Consider the following 19,831-nt stretch of genomic DNA (forward strand, 5'->3'; position numbering starts at 1 on the left):
TCCATGTGCCTATCTAAGAGTTTCTTAAATGTCCCTAATGTACCCTTCTCTACAACCACCCCTGGCAGGCGATCTGTGCACTCACCACTCTCTGTGTAAAAAAGAAACTAACCACTGAAATTTCCCCTCCTCTGTACTTTCCTCCAATCACTTTAAAATTACACCCCCTAATTTGCACCCAGGGAAAAAGTCTTTGGTTATCCACTTGTTGGCCAGAAAGAACTACAGTCTACAAATCAGTGAATTTGAATGAATCAAGGACAGTGGAAGTAGACAAACCAATTGTCTTTGTTCTTGCCTTGTGCTTGAAGGAGATGGAGGCTGTCATTTTGTGAAGCTGCTTTGCAACCTCCATCTTACGATCTGTTTGAGAATTGAATTTAGTTCTGGGGTAATACAATTAGAACAACTGAATGTGGACAGAAGGAGTTTCCGCTGTCATTCTCACAAGCTGTGAATCGTGTACAATGGCAGGTTTGCTGAAGTATCTCGGCCCAGCGTCTGTGTGACCTGCTTTGACTGGTTTGAGCGAAAGTCACCTAAGGTATGAAGTTGTGTGGCCCTTGGATCGGAGCCAATAAGCACATGTTATCCATCAGTCACATGACCCAGAGCCAATAACACTGAAATGCAACATTTGAACTGGTAAGGAGTGAATATAAAAGCAGACACTTTGACTGCGAACGTAGCAATAACTCTCCGACCACCAGAGACCCACCATCACAGATGTGGAGAACAGCACGGACACGTGGAGACTGGAGTGGGACCACGAGGAATACATGGCTAGCAAAGACTCCTTTTGCTGGTGTTACCTTTTCGAATCTTTGACTGTTCATGGAGGGTCAGGAAAACTTTGTAGATGTGTACACAGGTATTCAGTTCTTCATTGAGACATTGTCAGTAATTATAGATTCTCTGTGTGCCTCTCTGATCATCATTACTAGATCCTCACAACACACTTGATCTACTTATACACGTTCATCGTCCATAAGACCGAAAGTCATAGGAGCAGAAATAGGCCATTTGGCCCATCGAGTCTGCTCTGCCATTTCATCGTGGCTGAACCATTTTCCCCCTCAGCCTTCTCCCTGTATCCCTTCATGCCCTGACTAAACAAGAATCTATCAACTTCTGCCTTAAATATACATACAATGTTGGCCTCCACAGCCACCTTTGGCAATGAATTCCACAGATTCACCACTCTCTAGCTAAAGAAATTCCTCCTCATCTCCATTGTAAAAGGACACCCCTCTGTTCTGAGGCTGGGTCCTCTGGTCTTAGACTCTCCCATCATCCTCTCCACATCCACTCTATCAAGGCCTTTCAACATTTCAATGAGGTCACCCCTCATTCCTCTGAATTCCAGTAAGTACAGGCCCAGAGCCATCAAACTCCCTTCACATGACAAATCATTTAATCCTGGAATCACTTTCATGCACTTCCTTCGAACCCTCTGCAATGTCAGTAATTCCTTTCTTAGAGAAGGGGCCCAAAGGTGTTCACAATACTCCCAGAGAGGCCTCACCAGTGCCTTATGAAGCTTCAACATTGCATCCTTGCTTATGTATTCTAGTCCTCTTGAAATGAATGCTAAAATTGCATTTGCCTTCCTCACCACAGACTCAACCTGTAAATTGACCTTTCGGGAATCCTCCCAAGTCCCTTTGCATCTCAGATTTTTGAATTTTCTCTACATTTAGAAAATAGTCTACCCTTTTACTATTTCAAACAAAGTGCAAGACCACACAATTCCCAACACTGTATTCCATCTGCCACTTCTTTTCCCATTCTCCTCATCTGTCTGTCCTCCTGTAGCCTCTCTACTTCCCCAAAACTACCTTCCCCTCCACCCATCTTTGTATCGTCTGCAAACTTTGCAACAAAGTCATCAATTCCATCATCCAAATCATTAACATATAATGCAAAAATAATCAGTCCCAACCCAGACCTCTGTGGAACCACACTGTTATTGGCTGCCAACCAGAAAAAGCTGCCTTTATTCCTATTCTTTGCCTCCTGCCAATCAGCCACTGCTTTATCTGTGCTAGTATCTTTCCCGTAATACCACGGGTTCTTAAATTGTTAAGCAGCCTCGTGTGGCACCTTGTCAAAGGCATTCTGAAAATTCAAGGACAGAACATCCACCGATTCTCTTTGGAGCGAAGGAAGAAGAAAAGCCCGAGGTTGCTCAACCTTTCTTCAAGAAGTGCTCTCTAATCTGGGCAATATCCTGGCAAATCTTCTCTACGTCCTCTCCGAAGATCCAATACCCTTTGCAATAGCTGCAGAAAGTTGTGAACTCAGCTCTCTCATGGGCACTAGCCCTCCCAGCATCCAGGACATCTTCAAGGAGCAATGCCTCAAAAGGTAGCATCCAACATTAAGGAGCCCCCACCCAGGCCATGCCCTCTTCTCATTGCTACCACCATCAGAGAGGAGGTGCACACTCAATGATTCAGGAATAGCTTCTTCCCCTCTGCCATCAGATTTCTGAATGGACATTGAACCTGTGAACACTACCCCAGTACTTTTCTTTTGGAACTATTAATTTACCATTACAGTATGTGTGTATATACACACACATTTGTAGTTTTTTATCATTATGTACTGCCACTGCATAACAACAAATTAACAATTTTTATGACATCATGTGACACTAAACCTAATTCTGATTACCAGAATTGAACAGAAACTTAGCAATTGTAACCCAGAACAACTGAATCCGATACTTGGGAATTTCAAAACTCTGCTTAGATCACCGATGAACTTGTTACATACATGGTTTGAAGTTGGATTAACTGATTTACTGATGAAGTTTACTCTAATTCCTCTGTTCCATTTCCAGTCAAGTGATTTCTGAGCGCTATAAGCGCATCTACACCAGCATGCACGACTTCTACCTGTCGCTCCTGAGTAAGGGTCTGCGTGTGCTCGTCTACAATGGGGACACCGATATGGCCTGCAACTTTCTGGGTGACCACTGGTTTGTGCAGTCACTCAATCGGGTGGTAAGTAAGATCTCACTCACTGAAAGGCCCAAGTTGCAGGTAGAAGTGGGAGATGGAGTTTAAGCCAGCTAAGTGTGAGGCTTGGGAGATCAATTGCAGAGACAGCATGCCTTGAATGGCCATACCCTTAGCAGTGTTGATAAGCAGAGGGATCTTGGGATTCAAATCCATGGCTCTCTGAAAGTGGCCACACAACTTAATATAGTGGCAAATGAGGCATTGAGTTCAAGAGTCAGGAAGTTGTATTGCTGCTTTATAAAACATGGTTAGGCTACACCGAGTTGAGTTCTGGTCACCCCATTATAGAGAGGATGCAAAGGATTTGGAGAGGGTGCAGAGAGTTTTACAAGTATGTGACATGAGGAAAAGTTGGACACACTCGGGTTCTTTTCTCTGGAGCAGTGGAGGCCTGCAGAGACCTGATAGAAGTAACACCCTGGTAAGATGTTTACTGCTCTGCTGTGAGGTATTTTATTTGAACAGTTTTCTGAAACAACAGTGTGTTCTGCTGGTAAGAGTGTTTTGGCTTCGGCTAAAGATAAGGAGCCAAGCTGTCCAACTTGGGAATGTTGTGTCAGCCAATCAGGAGCGGGAAGGCATGGAACAATCTCGAGAGCTGGGTGGGAAGAGTTCTCTGAAGGACTGTAGTCTTTTGGTGGGACTGGTGGAGAGAAGCACGGAGAAGATGCCTGGAGGATCCCATCAAAGGGAGACCCTATTACAGGGAGTGCTTTGCGAGGCAGAGGAATCCGAGAGGGGAAGTTCTACCTGTGGTTGGTGAGGAGAATTCAGCGCCGTGAGTAAAGCTACTTCCAGATGTTAGAGAAAGGAGCTCCAATGTTTATGAGCACATTTAGACTGGTTTAACCATAATGGGCCCTTTTCTCTGTCAACTGTTTGATAAAGTTGAAAACTGGTAAATATACTTTCTTTATAATTTAATGCCGGTGTATGATCTGTCATTTCTGGGCTACCGATAACTGTGTATGGGTAGTATTTCCACAGCATTCACTCTAATCAAAGTTCCTTTAATCGGAATAGCTCAATGTTCCCGTTTGGTTGAACTCCAAATCCATAAGACCATAAAGACATAGGAGCTGAATTAGGCCATTTGGCCCATCAAATCTGCTCCGCTTTTCAATCATGGCTAATCCTTTCTTCCTCTCCACAGCCCCATTTCCTGGCCTTCTCCACGTAACTTTGATGCCAAAGGTGTCCAGGGTGACCCTAGACATCTATCGCTTATGGAAGGCGATCTTCCCACCATGGAGTCGGTGGCTGTTCATAGAGCAGCTAGTGAGCCCCAGAGAGGGGGCTGCATTTGATAGATAGATAGATAGATAGATAGATAGATACTTTATTCATCCCCATGGGGAAATTCAACTTTTTTCCAATGTCCCATACACTTGTTGTAGCAAAACTAATTACATACAATACTTAACTCAGTAAAAAATATGATATGCATCTAAATCACTATCTCAAAAAGCATTAATAATAGCTTTTAAAAAGTTCTTAAGTCCTGGCGGTTGAATTGTAAAGCCTAATGGCATTGGGGAGTATTGACCTCTTCATCCTGTCTGAGGAGCATTGCATTGATAGTAACCTGTCGCTGAAACTGCTTCTCTGTCTCTGGATGGTGCTATGTAGAGGATGTTCAGAGTTTTCCATAATTGACCGTAGCCTACTCAGCGCCCTTCGCTCAGCTACCGATGTTAAACTCTCCAGTACTTTGCCCACGACAGAGCCCGCCTTCCTTACCAGCTTATTAAGACGTGAGGCGTCCCTCTTCTTAATGCTTCCTCCCCAACACGCCACCACAAAGAAGAGGGCGCTCTCCACAACTGACCTATAGAACATCTTCAGCATCTCACTACAGACATTGAATGACGCCAACCTTCTAAGGAAGTACAGTCGACTCTGTGCCTTCCTGCACAAGGCATCTGTGTTGGCAGTCCAGTCTAGCTTCTCGTCTAACTGTACTCCCAGATACTTGTAGGTCTTAACCTGCTCCACACATTCTCCATTAATGATCACTGGCTCCATATGAGGCCTAGATCTCCTAAAGTCCACCACCATCTCCTTGGTCTTGGTGATATTGAGACGCAGGTAGTTTGAGTTGCACCATATCACAAAGTCCTGTATCAGTTTCCTATACTCCTCCTCCTGTCCATTCCTGACACACCCCACTATGGCCGTGTCATCAGCGAACTTCTGCACATGGCAGGACTCCGAGTTATATTGGAAGTCTGATGTGTACAGGGTGAACAGGACCGGAGAGAGTACGGTTCCCTGCGGCGCTCCTGTGCTGCTGACCACCGTGTCAGACCTACAGTCTCCCAACCGCACATATTGAGGTCTATCTGTCAAGTAGTCCCAGATGCTCGTCCCAGATATCGGATACTCTGTTTAAGGATTGATTAAGCAGTTTATTGTGTATTTAAGCAGTGTGTAAACTAGTGTTTGGAGAAAGTGGGGTGTGTTGTAATTAAGGTTCTTTGTTATGGGGATTAAGGTTTGGTGTGATTTCCACTGCTCATCCACAAGCAGGGTGTGTATTAGAATTTCCCAGTCCACTGCCACTCAGAGTGCTGAGTGGGTAAAGGTATTGGGGGAAGTTATGCTGGTTGAATGGCATTTGATCAGTCAGCGGGTAAGGATGTCGAGCTAGTCCAGGCTACCAGTGACGTAACTGAAACTGTACTGCCGGAGAAGGGGGTAACGTAGCTGACTTTGAGACTCTAAACTCCACTCCATCTAAACCCCTTGCTCTAGGGAGATGCCAATTGATATTTGGGAAATTAAAATCTCCCGTCACGACAACTCTGTTATTATTCCACCTTTCCAGGATCTGTTTCCCTATCTGCTCCTCGATATCCCTGTTATTATTGGGCGGCCTATAAAAAACACCCAGTAGAGTTATTGACTCCTTCCTGTTCCTAACCTCCACCCACAGAGACTCAGTAGACAATCCCTCCATGTCTTCCTCCTTTTCTGCAGCCGTGACACTATCTCTGATCAACAGTGCCATGCCCCCACCTCTTTTACCTCCCTCCCTGCCTTTTCTGAAACATCTAAAACCCGGCACTTGAAGTAACCGTTCCTGTCCCTGAGCCATCCAAGTCTCTGTAATGGCCACCACATCATAGCTACAAGTACTGATCCCCGCTCTAAAATCCACCTTGTTCATAACACTCCTTGCGTTAAAATCTTGGGGAAGTAGCTAGAGGGACAGGATTCCCAAATTCCCTGGAATTCCCAATGCTGAGGCTCTCCTGGTGGATGCTCTGGAGGATCACGAAGAAGAGAAGTGCCTTCCTGCTGGAATGTGGTGAGACCTGAGCTGCAGAAACCTTTGGCTGTACACACAAACAGGATGACAGTGATTGTCAGGCACGCCTCAGAGATAGGATGCCGGTGGCACATCTTTTCCCTGTGAGGGTAATGACCAGTCTTCAGAGGAGAAAACTGGGAGAGAGACAGTCTCTTGGATCAGGAAAGTTAACAACAAATTCATTCAACTTTGGTGACTGGAGCAGTGGGAAGATGAGAAGATGTTGAAGCTTGAAAATGTCTTTCCTACTGAGGAGTTTAATATGGATTACTCCACGAGTTTTCGCCACACTTTCCGAGTGATGGAGACACCCCTTTCAGAGAGGCCTCGACACTCAGCATCAGCGGAAGTGGAAGATGTTCGGCACCTGCTGAATTGTCACTAAATCGAGAAGTCCCTATGCCTCACCCATAGTGTTGGTGAGAAAGAATGGGAAGGTACGAATGTGCATCGATTATAGGAAACTGAATAGGCAAACCATCCCAGGCCAATTGTCTATTTCACAGATTGAGGATGCTCTAGTTTGCTGCAGTGGAGCAAAATGGTTCAGTGTAAGGAGGAGCTATTTTCAGATCCTCATGAGTGAAGCTGATGCAGAGAAGATGTCATTCATGTGTCCATTTGGATTCTTTCAGTTTGGAAAAATACTACAGGGCATATCAGGAGCACCAGCTCCTTTTCATAGTGTCATGGAGAAGACATGAACTTGCTGTACTAGGCCCTTTTAAATTTCTTTTTCTTTCTCTGGTAACTGTTTGATAAAGTTGAAAATTAGTAAGTATACTTCCTTTATAATTTTATTCTGGTGTACGACCTGTCATTTCTGGGCTACCGATAACTGTATGGGCAATTCACTCAATGAGAGATTCCTTTAATCGGAACATCACAACGTTCCTGGTTTGGTTGAACCCCAAATCATACCGACCCTAGATGTGTATTGCTTATGAAAGGTGGCTTCTCACCGTTGAATCCTGTGGCCGTTAGCAGAGGAACTAGTGAGCTGAGTTGGTGTATGAGCCCCACTGAGAGGGTTACGTTAGATTGTAAGAGACTGATAAAATAAGGCAGGCGGTTTCTTTTTCCCCGGGCATTGAATGTCTTAATAGGAGAGGGAGTGTGTTTCAGGTGAGAGGGGAAAAAGTTTAAAGGAGATGTGTGGGATAAGAGCGACTGGTGGGTGCCTGGAGGGCAGATACAAGAGAGGCAGTAAACAAGCTCTCAGACAGGCAGATGAACTGCAGAGAATGGAGGGATATAGCAATTGTGAAGCAGAAGGGGCTAGTTTAGATATGTGTTTAATTACTATTTAAATAGGTTGGCATGTATAGTTTCTGTGTTCTAGGACTGGTAACCATGGCGTTCCACATCTTCAGGGCTGTTGACCCAGTTATCTTACCCGGCAAAGCTGGGAGACCTCACCCGAGACAAGGAGACTGAAAGGAAGTTTAGCGGGCAGGTCAGGGGTAGATTTTTATTTTACACAGAGTGGTGGGTGTGTGGAAATAACAGACTCTTAGTCAAGTCAAGTAACTTTTATTGTCATTTTGACCATAACTGCTATGTACAGTAGTGAAAATGAGACAACGTTTTTCAGGACCATGGTTTACATGACAGTACAAAAACTAGACTGAACTATGTAAAAAATAACACAGAAAAAACTACACCTGACTACAGAGCAAACATGAGGAAATCTGCAGATGTTGGAGATTCAAACAACACACACAAAATGCTGGTGGAACACAGCAGGCCAGGCAGCATCTATAGGGAGAAGCGCTGTTGACGTTTCGGGCCGAGACCCTTCGTCAGGACCAGACTACAGACCTACCCAGGACTGCGTAAAGTGCACAAAACAGTGCAGGCATTACAATAAATAATAAACAGGACAATAGGGCAGTCAGGTGTCAGTCCAGGCTCTGGGTATTGAGGAGTCTGATAGCCTGGGGGAAGAAACTGTTACATAGTCTGGTCGTGAGAGCTTGAATGCTTCGGAGCCTTTTCCCAGATGGCAGGAGGGAGAAGAGTTTGTATGAGGGGTGCATGGGGTCCTTCATAATGCTGTTTCCTTTGCGGATGCAGCGTGTAGTGTAAATCTCCGTAATGGCGGGAAGAGAGACCCCGATGATCTTCTCAGCTGACCTCACTATCCGTTGCAGGGTCTTGCGATCCGAGATGGTGCAATTTCCGAACCAGGCAGTGATGCAGCTGCTCAGGATGCTCTCAATACAACCCCTGTAGGATGTGATGAGGATGGGGGGGTGGGAGATGGACTTTAGTCAGACTTCGCAGAAAGTAGAGACGCTGCTGGGCTTTTTTTCCTATAGAGCAGGTCTTGAGGGACCAGGTGAGATTCTCCGCCAGGTGAACACCAAGAAATTTGGTGCCCTTAACGATCTCTACCGAGGAGCCGTCGATGTTCAGTGGGGAGTGGTCACTCCGTGCCCTCCTGAAGTCAACAACCATCTCTTTTGTTTTGTTCACATTCAGAGACAGGTTGTTGGCTCTGTACCAGTCCATTAGCCGCTGCGCCTCCTCTCTGTATGCTGACTCATCGTTCTTGCTGATGAGACCCACCACGGTCGTGTCATCGGCGAACTTGATGATGTGGTTCGAGCTGTGTGTTGCAGCACAGTTGTGGGTCAGCAGAGTGAACAGCAGTGGACTGAGCACGCAACCCTGGGGGGCCCCCGTGCTCAGTGTGATGGTGTTGGAGATGCTGCTCCCGATCCGGACTGACTGAGATCTCCCAGTCAGGAATGCAAGGATCCAGTTGCAGAGGGAGGTGTTCAGGCCCAGTAGGCTCAGCTTTCCAGTCAGTTTCTGAGGGATGATTGTGTTGAATGCTGAACTAAAGTCTATGAACAGCATCCGAATGTATGTGTCTTTTTTGTCCAGGTGGGTTAGGGCAATGGTGTCGTTTGTTGAAAGGATGGGACGGTACACAAACTGCAGGTAGTCCAGTGAGGAGGGCAGCAGGGGATTGATGTGCCTCATGTCTCTCGAAACACTAGATAGGAACATGCATGGAAAAAAGGAATTAAGGGCTTAGATTGAGCACAACATTGTGGGGCAAAGGGCCTGTAGTGTTTTATTTCTGTTTGTAGTCGGACAACACAGAGACACACTTTAGCCCAAATCATCCACGTTGATCTGAGCTCATCACACTCACATGCATTTGGGCCACATTCCTTATTCCCGCACCTCTCCAAATCTCTCTGTACCTGCCTTTACAAGTCCTCTGACAGATCATACCACACACCCAGCACCCTGACAGCTCATTCCCCACACTCAGTACCCAGCACCCTGACAGCTCATTCCCCACACCCAGTACCCAGACAGCTCATTCCCCACACCCAGCACCCAGCACCTTGACAGCTCTTCCACACACCCAGTACCCAGCACCCTGACAGGTCATTCCACACACCCAGCACCCTGACAGCTCATTCCACACACCCAGTACCCAGCACCCAGACAGCTCATTCCACACACCCAGTACCCAGCACCCTGACAGCTCATTCCCCACACCCAATACCCAGCACCCTGACAGCTCATTCCACACACCCAGTACCCAGCACCCTGACAGCTCATTCCCCACACCCAGTACCCAGCACCCTGACAGCTCATTCCCCACACCCAGTACCCAGCACCCTGACAGCTCATTCCACACACCCAGCACCCAGCACCCTGACAGCTCATTCCCCACACCCAGTACCCAGCACCCTGACAGCTCATTCCACACACCCAGTACCCAGCACCCTGACAGCTCATTCCCCACACCCAGTACCCAGCACCCTGACAGCTCATTCCCCACACACAGTACCCAGCACCCAGGCAGATCATTCCACACACCCAGCACCCAGCACCTTGACAGCTCTTCCACACACCCAGTACCCAGCACCCTGACAGCTCATTCCACACACCCAGTACCCAGCACCCTGACAGCTCATTCCACACACCCAGTACCCAGCACCCAGACAGCTCATTCCACACACCCAGTACCCAGCACCCTGACAGCTCATTCCCCACACCCAGTACCCAGCACCCTGACAGCTCATTCCCCACACCCAGTACCCAGCACCCTGACAGCTCATTCCACACACCCAGTACCCTGACAGCTCATTCCCCACACCCAGTACCCAGTACCCTGACAGCTCATTCCCCACACCCAGTACCCAGCACCCAGACAGCTCATTCCACACACCCAGTACCCAGCACCCTGACAGCTCATTCCCCACACCCAATACCCAGCACCCTGACAGCTCATTCCACACACCCAGTACCCAGCACCCTGACAGCTCATTCCCCACACCCAGTACCCAGCACACTGACAGCTCATTCCACACATCCAGTACCCAGCACCCTGACAGCTCATTCCACACACCCAGCACCCAGCACCTTGACAGCTCTTCCACACACCCAGTACCCAGCACCCTGACAGCTCATTCCACACACCCAGTACCCAGACAGCTCATTCCACACACCCAGTACCCAGTACCCTGACAGCTCATTCCCCACACCCAGTACCCAGCACCCTGACAGCTCATTCCACACACCCAGTACCCAGCACCCTGACAGCTCATTCCCCACACCCAGTACCCAGCACCCTGACAGCTCATTCCCCACACCCAGTACCCAGCACCCAGACAGCTCATTCCCCACACCCAGCACCCTGACAGCTGATTCCACACACCCAGTACCCAGTACCCTGACAGCTCATTCCCCACACCCAGTACCCAGCACCCTGACAGCTCATTCCACACACCCAGTACCCAGCACCCAGACAGCTCATTCCCCACACCCAGCACCCTGACAGCTCATTCCCCACACCCAGTACCCAGCACCCTGACAGCTCATTCCCCACACCCAGTACCCAGCACCCAGACAGCTCATTCCACACACCCAGTACCCAGCACCCAGACAGCTCATTCCACACACCCAGTACCCAGCACCCAGACAGCTCATTCCACACACCCAGTACCCAGCACCCAGACAGCTCATTCCACACACCCAGTACCCAGCACCCAGACAGCTCATTCCCCACACCCAGCACCCTGACAGCTGATTCCACACACCCAGTACCCAGTACCCTGACAGCTCATTCCCCACACCCAGTACCCAGCACCCTGACAGCTCATTCCACACACCCAGTACCCAGCACCCAGACAGCTCATTCCCCACACCCAGTACCCAGCACCCAGACAGCTCATTCCACACACCCAGTACCCAGCACCCTGACAGCTCATTCCCCACACCCAGTACCCAGCACCCTGACAGCTCATTCCCCACACCCAGTACCCAGCACCCAGACAGCTCATTCCCCACACCCAGCACCCTGACAGCTGATTCCACACACCCAGTACCCAGCACCCTGACAGCTCATTCCCCACACCCAGTACCCAGCACCCTGACAGCTCATTCCCCACACCCAGTACCCAGCACCCTGACAGCTCATTCCCCACACCCAGTACCCAGCACCCTGACAGCTCATTCCCCACACCCAGTACCCAGCACCCTGACAGCTCATTCCACACACCCAGTACCCAGCACCCAGACAGCTCATTCCCCACACCCAGCACCCTGACAGCTCATTCCCCACACCCAGTACCCAGCACCCTGACAGCTCATTCCCCACACCCAGTACCCAGCACCCAGACAGCTCATTCCACACACCCAGTACCCAGCACCCTGACAGCTCATTCCACACACCCAGTACCCAGCACCCTGACAGCTCATTCCCCACACCCAGTACCCAGCACCCTGACAGCTCATTCCACACACCCAGTACCCAGCACCCTGACAGCTCATTCCCCACACCCAGTACCCAGCACCCTGACAGCTCATTCCACACACCCAGTACCCAGCAGCCAGACAGATCATTCCATACACCCAGTACCCAGCACCCTGACAGCTCATTCCCCACACCCAGTACCCAGGACCCTGACAGCTCATTCCCCAAACCCAGTACCCAGCACCCTGACAGCTCATTCCACACACCCCGTACCCTGACAGCTCATTCCACACACCCAGTACCCAGCACCCTGACAGCTCATTCCCCACACCCAGTACCCAGCACCCTGACAGCTCATTCCCCACACCCAGTACCCAGCACCCTGACAGCTCATTCCACACACCCAGTACCCAGACAGCTCATTCCCCACACCCAGTACCCAGTACACAGACAGCTCATTCCACACACCCAGTACCCAGCACCCTGACAGCTCATTCCACACACCCAGTACCTAGTACCCTGACAGCTCATTCCCCACACCCAGTACCCAGTACACAGACAGCTCATTCCACACACCCAGTACCCAGCACCCTGACAGCTCATTCCCCACACCCAATACCCAGCACCCTGACAGCTCATTCCACACACCCAGTACCCAGCACCCTGACAGCTCATTCCCCACACCCAGTACCCAGCACACTGACAGCTCATTCCACACATCCAGTACCCAGCACCCTGACAGCTCATTCCACACACCCAGCACCCAGCACCTTGACAGCTCTTCCACACACCCAGTACCCAGCACCCTGACAGCTCATTCCACACACCCAGTACCCAGACAGCTCATTCCACACACCCAGTACCCAGTACCCTGACAGCTCATTCCCCACACCCAGTACCCAGTACCCTGACAGCTCATTCCCCACACCCAGTACCCAGCACCCTGACAGCTCATTCCCCACACCCAGTACCCAGACAGCTCATTCCCCACACCCAGTACCCAGCACCCTGACAGCTCATTCCACACACCCAGTACCCAGTACCCTGACAGCTCATTCCCCACACCCAGTACCCAGTACCCTGACAGCTCATTCCCCACACCCAGTACCCAGCACCCTGACAGCTCATTCCCCACACCCAGTACCCAGCACCCAGACAGCTCATTCCCCACACCCAGCACCCTGACAGTTCATTCCCCACACCCAGTACCCAGTACCCTGACAGCTCATTCCCCACACCCAGTACCCAGTACCCTGACAGCTCATTCCACACACCCAGTACCCAGCACCCTGACAGCTCATTCCCCACACCCAGTACCCAGCACCCTGACAGCTCATTCCCCACACCCAGTACCCAGCACCCAGACAGCTCATTCCCCACACCCAGCACCCTGACAGCTCATTCCCCACACCCAGCACCCTGACAGCTGATTCCACACACCCAGTACCCAGTACCCTGACAGCTCATTCCCCACACCCAGTACCCAGCACCCTGACAGCTCATTCCACACACCCAGTACCCAGCACCCAGACAGCTCATTCCCCACACCCAGCACCCTGACAGCTCATTCCCCACACCCAGTACCCAGCACCCTGACAGCTCATTCCCCACACCCAGTACCCAGCACCCAGACAGCTCATTCCACACACCCAGTACCCAGCACCCAGACAGCTCATTCCACACACCCAGTACCCAGCACCCAGACAGCTCATTCCACACACCCAGTACCCAGCACCCAGACAGCTCATTCCACACACCCAGTACCCAGCACCCAGACAGCTCATTCCCCACACCCAGCACCCTGACAGCTGATTCCACACACCCAGTACCCAGTACCCTGACAGCTCATTCCCCACACCCAGTACCCAGCACCCTGACAGCTCATTCCACACACCCAGTACCCAGCACCCAGACAGCTCATTCCCCACACCCAGTACCCAGCACCCAGACAGCTCATTCCACACACCCAGTACCCAGCACCCTGACAGCTCATTCCCCACACCCAGTACCCAGCACCCTGACAGCTCATTCCCCACACCCAGTACCCAGCACCCAGACAGCTCATTCCCCACACCCAGCACCCTGACAGCTGATTCCACACACCCAGTACCCAGCACCCTGACAGCTCATTCCCCACACCCAGTACCCAGCACCCTGACAGCTCATTCCCCACACCCAGTACCCAGCACCCTGACAGCTCATTCCCCACACCCAGTACCCAGCACCCTGACAGCTCATTCCCCACACCCAGTACCCAGCACCCTGACAGCTCATTCCACACACCCAGTACCCAGCACCCAGACAGCTCATTCCCCACACCCAGCACCCTGACAGCTCATTCCCCACACCCAGTACCCAGCACCCTGACAGCTCATTCCCCACACCCAGTACCCAGCACCCAGACAGCTCATTCCACACACCCAGTACCCAGCACCCTGACAGCTCATTCCACACACCCAGTACCCAGCACCCTGACAGCTCATTCCCCACACCCAGTACCCAGCACCCTGACAGCTCATTCCACACACCCAGTACCCAGCACCCTGACAGCTCATTCCCCACACCCAGTACCCAGCACCCTGACAGCTCATTCCACACACCCAGTACCCAGCAGCCAGACAGATCATTCCATACACCCAGTACCCAGCACCCTGACAGCTCATTCCCCACACCCAGTACCCAGGACCCTGACAGCTCATTCCCCAAACCCAGTACCCAGCACCCTGACAGCTCATTCCACACACCCCGTACCCTGACAGCTCATTCCACACACCCAGTACCCAGCACCCTGACAGCTCATTCCACACACCCAGCACCCAGTACCCAGACAGCTCATTCCCCACACCCAGTACCCAGCACCCTGACAGCTCATTCCACACACCCAGTACCCAGGACCCTGACAGCTCATTCCCCAAACCCAGTACCCAGCCCCCTGACAGCTCATTCCACACACCCCGTACCCTGACAGCTCATTCCACACACCCAGTACCCAGCACCCTGACAGCTCAATCCACACACCCAGCACCCAGTACCCAGACAGCTCATTCCCCACACCCAGTACCCAGCAGCCAGACAGATCATTCCATACACCCAGTACCCAGCACCCTGACAGCTCATTCCCCACACCCAGTACCCAGGACCCTGACAGCTCATTCCCCAAACCCAGTACCCAGCACCCTGACAGCTCATTCCACACACCCCGTACCCTGACAGCTCATTCCACACACCCCGTACCCTGACAGCTCATTCCACACACCCAGTACCCAGCACCCTGACAGCTCATTCCACACACCCAGCACCCAGTACCCAGACAGCTCATTCCCCACACCCAGTACCCAGCACCCTGACAGCTCATTCCACACACCCAGTACCCAGCACCCTGACAGCTCATTCCACACACCCAGTACCCAGTACCCTGACAGCTCATTCCACACACCCAGTACCCAGCACCCTGACAGCTCATTCCCCACACCCAGTACCCAGACAGCTCATTCCCCACACCCAGTACCCAGTACACAGACAGCTCATTCCACACACCCAGTACCCAGCACCCTGACAGCTCATTCCCCACACCCAGTACCCAGCACCCTGACAGCTCATTCCCCACACCCAGTACCCAGCACCCTGACAGCTCATTCCACACACCCAGCACCCTGACAGCTCATTCCCCACACCCAGTACCCAGCACCCTGACAGCTCATTCCCCACACCCAGTACCCAGCACCCTGACAGCTCATTCCCCACACCCAGTACCCAGCACCCTGACAGCTCATTCCACACACCCAGTACCCAGACAGCTCATTCCCCACACCCAGTACCCAGTACACAGACAGCTCATTCCACACACCCAGTACCCAGCACCCTGACAGCTCATTCCACACACCCAGTACCTAGTACCCTGACAGCTCATTCCCCACACCCAGTACCCAGTACACAGACAGCTCATTCCACACACCCAGTACCCAGCACCCTGACAGCTCATTCCACACACCCAGTACCCAGCACCCTGACAGCTCATTCCCCACACCCAGTACCCAGCACCCTGACAGCTCATTCCACACACCCAGTACCCAGCACCCTGACAGCTCATTCCACACACCCAGTACCCTGCACCCTGACAGCTCATTCCCCACACCCAGTACCCAGTACCCTGACAGCTCATTCCACACACCCAGTACCCAGCACCCTGACAGCTCATTCCACACACCCAATACCCAGCACCCTGACAGCTCATTCCCCACACCCAGTACCCAGTACCCTGACAGCTCATTCCCCACACCCAGTACCCAGCACCCTGACAGCTCATTCCACACACCCAATACCCAGCATCCTGACAGCTCATTCCCCACACCCAGTACCCAGTACCCTGACAGCTCATTCCACACACCCAGTACCCAGTACCCTGAGAGCTCATTCCCCACACCCAGCACCCAGCACCCAGACAGCTCATTCCACACACCCAGTACCCAGCACCCTGACATCTCATTCCCCACACCCAGTACCCAGCACCCTGAGAGCTCATTCCCCACACCCAGCACCCAGCACCCAGACAGCTCATTCCACACACCCAGTACCCAGCACCCTGACAGCTCATTCCCCACACCCAGTACCCAGCACCCAGACAGCTCATTCCCCACACCCAGTACCCAACACCCTGACAGCTCATTCCACACACCCAGTACCCAGCACCCAGACAGCTCATTCCACACACCCAGTACCCAGCACCCTGACAGCTCATTGCACACACCCAGTACCCAGCACCCAGACAGCTCATTCCCCACACCCAGTACCCAGCACCCAGACAGCTCATTCCACACACCCAGTACCCAGCACCCTGAAAGCTCATTCCACACACCCAGTACCCAGCACCCTGACAGCTCATTCCCCACACCCAGTACCCAGCACCCTGACAGCTCATTCCACACACCCAGTACCCAGACAGCTCATTCCCCACACCCAGTACCCAGCACCCTGACAGCTCATTCCCCACACCCAGTACCCAGCACCCTGACAGCTCATTCCACACACCCAGTACCCAGACAGCTCATTCCCCACACCCAGTACCCAGCACCCTGACAGCTCATTCCACACACCCAATACCCAGCACCCTGACAGCTCATTCCACACACCCAGTACCCAGCACCCTGACAGCTCATTCCACACACCCAGTACCCAGCACCCTGACAGCTCATTCCACACACCCAGTACCCAGCACCCTGACAGCTCATTCCCCACACCCAGTACCCAGCACCCTGACAGCTCATTCCACACACCCAGTACCCAGCACCCTGACAGCTCATTCCACACACCCAGTACCCAGCACCCTGACAGCTCATTCCACACACCCAGTACCCAGCAGCCTGACAGCTCATTCCACACACCCAGTACCCAGCACCCTGACAGCTCATTCCCCACACCCAGTACCCAGCACCCAGACAGCTCATTCCCCACACCCAGTACCCAGTACCCTGACAGCTCATTCCCCACACCCAGTACCCAGCACCCTGACAGCTCATTCCACACACCCAGTACCCAGCACCCTGACAGCTCATTCCCCACACCCAGTACCCAGCACCCTGACAGATCATTCCACACACCCAGTTCCCAGCACCCTGACAGCTCATTCCCCACACCCAGTACCCAGCACCCTGACAGCTCATTCCCCACACCCAGTACCCAGACAGCTCATTCCCCACACCCAGTACCCAGTACCCTGACAGCTCATTCCCCACACCCAGTACCCAGCACCCTGACAGCTCATTCCCCACACCCAGTACCCAGCACCCTAACAGCTCATTCCCCACACCCAGTACCCAGACAGCTCATTCCACACACCCAGTACCCAGGACCCTGACAGCTCATTCCCCAAACCCAGTACCCAGCCCCCTGACAGCTCATTCCACACACCCCGTACCCTGACAGCTCATTCCACACACCCAGTACCCAGCACCCTGACAGCTCAATCCACACACCCAGCACCCAGTACCCAGACAGCTCATTCCCCACACCCAGTACCCAGCAGCCAGACAGATCATTCCATACACCCAGTACCCAGCACCCTGACAGCTCATTCCCCACACCCAGTACCCAGGACCCTGACAGCTCATTCCCCAAACCCAGTACCCAGCACCCTGACAGCTCATTCCACACACCCCGTACCCTGACAGCTCATTCCACACACCCAGTACCCAGCACCCTGACAGCTCATTCCACACACCCAGCACCCAGTACCCAGACAGCTCATTCCCCACACCCAGTACCCAGCACCCTGACAGCTCATTCCCCACACCCAGTACCCAGCACCCTGACAGCTCATTCCACACACCCAGTACCCAGTACCCTGACAGCTCATTCCACACACCCAGTACCCAGCACCCTGACAGCTCATTCCCCACACCCAGTACCCAGACAGCTCATTCCCCACACCCAGTACCCAGTACACAGACAGCTCATTCCACACACCCAGTACCCAGCACCCTGACAGCTCATTCCCCACACCCAGTACCCAGCACCCTGACAGCTCATTCCCCACACCCAGTACCCAGCACCCTGACAGCTCATTCCACACACCCAGCACCCTGACAGCTCATTCCCCACACCCAGTACCCAGCACCCTGACAGCTCATTCCCCACACCCAGTACCCAGCACCCTGACAGCTCATTCCCCACACCCAGTACCCAGCACCCTGACAGCTCATTCCACACACCCAGTACCCAGACAGCTCATTCCCCACACCCAGTACCCAGTACACAGACAGCTCATTCCACACACCCAGTACCCAGCACCCTGACAGCTCATTCCACACACCCAGTACCCAGTACCCTGACAGCTCATTCCCCACACCCAGTACCCAGTACACAGACAGCTCATTCCACACACCCAGTACCCAGCACCCTGACAGCTCATTCCACACACCCAGTACCCAGCACCCTGACAGCTCATTCCCCACACCCAGTACCCAGCACCCTGACAGCTCATTCCACACACCCAGTACCCAGCACCCTGACAGCTCATTCCACACACCCAGTACCCTGCACCCTGACAGCTCATTCCCCACACCCAGTACCCAGTACCCTGACAGCTCATTCCACACACCCAGTACCCAGCACCCTGACAGCTCATTCCACACACCCAATACCCAGCACCCTGACAGCTCATTCCCCACACCCAGTACCCAGTACCCTGACAGCTCATTCCCCACACCCAGTACCCAGCACCCTGACAGCTCATTCCACACACCCAATACCCAGCACCCTGACAGCTCATTCCCCACACCCAGTACCCAGTACCCTGACAGCTCATTCCACACACCCAGTACCCAGTACCCTGAGAGCTCATTCCCCACACCCAGCACCCAGCACCCAGACAGCTCATTCCACACACCAAGTACCCAGCACCCTGACAGCTCATTCCCCACACCCAGTACCCAGCACCCAGACAGCTCATTCCCCACACCCAGTACCCAACACCCTGACAGCTCATTCCACACACCCAGTACCCAGCACCCAGACAGCTCATTCCACACACCCAGTACCCAGCACCCTGACAGCTCATTGCACACACCCAGTACCCAGCACCCAGACAGCTCATTCCCCACACCCAGTACCCAGCACCCAGACAGCTCATTCCACACACCCAGTACCCAGCACCCTGAAAGCTCATTCCACACACCCAGTACCCAGCACCCTGACAGCTCATTCCCCACACCCAGTACCCAGCACCCTGACAGCTCATTCCACACACCCAGTACCCAGACAGCTCATTCC

General features: G+C 52.5%; 1 protein-coding gene across 1 annotated transcript in view; it reads left to right on the plus strand.

Annotated features, from left to right (window-relative positions):
• The window catches only part of LOC140740964 (lysosomal protective protein-like), a 230,604-nt gene that overhangs the window by 49,439 nt on the left and 161,334 nt on the right, over nt 1-19,831 (plus strand). The window contains exon 9 of the mRNA XM_073070604.1: nt 2,846-3,008. Within this exon, the coding sequence (XP_072926705.1) occupies nt 2,846-3,008 (163 nt within the window). The remainder of the gene's footprint in view (nt 1-2,845; nt 3,009-19,831) is intronic.

The sequence above is a fragment of the Hemitrygon akajei genome, chromosome 17 (assembly GCF_048418815.1).
Source record: "Hemitrygon akajei chromosome 17, sHemAka1.3, whole genome shotgun sequence".
NCBI classification, from domain to species: domain Eukaryota; kingdom Metazoa; phylum Chordata; class Chondrichthyes; order Myliobatiformes; family Dasyatidae; genus Hemitrygon; species Hemitrygon akajei.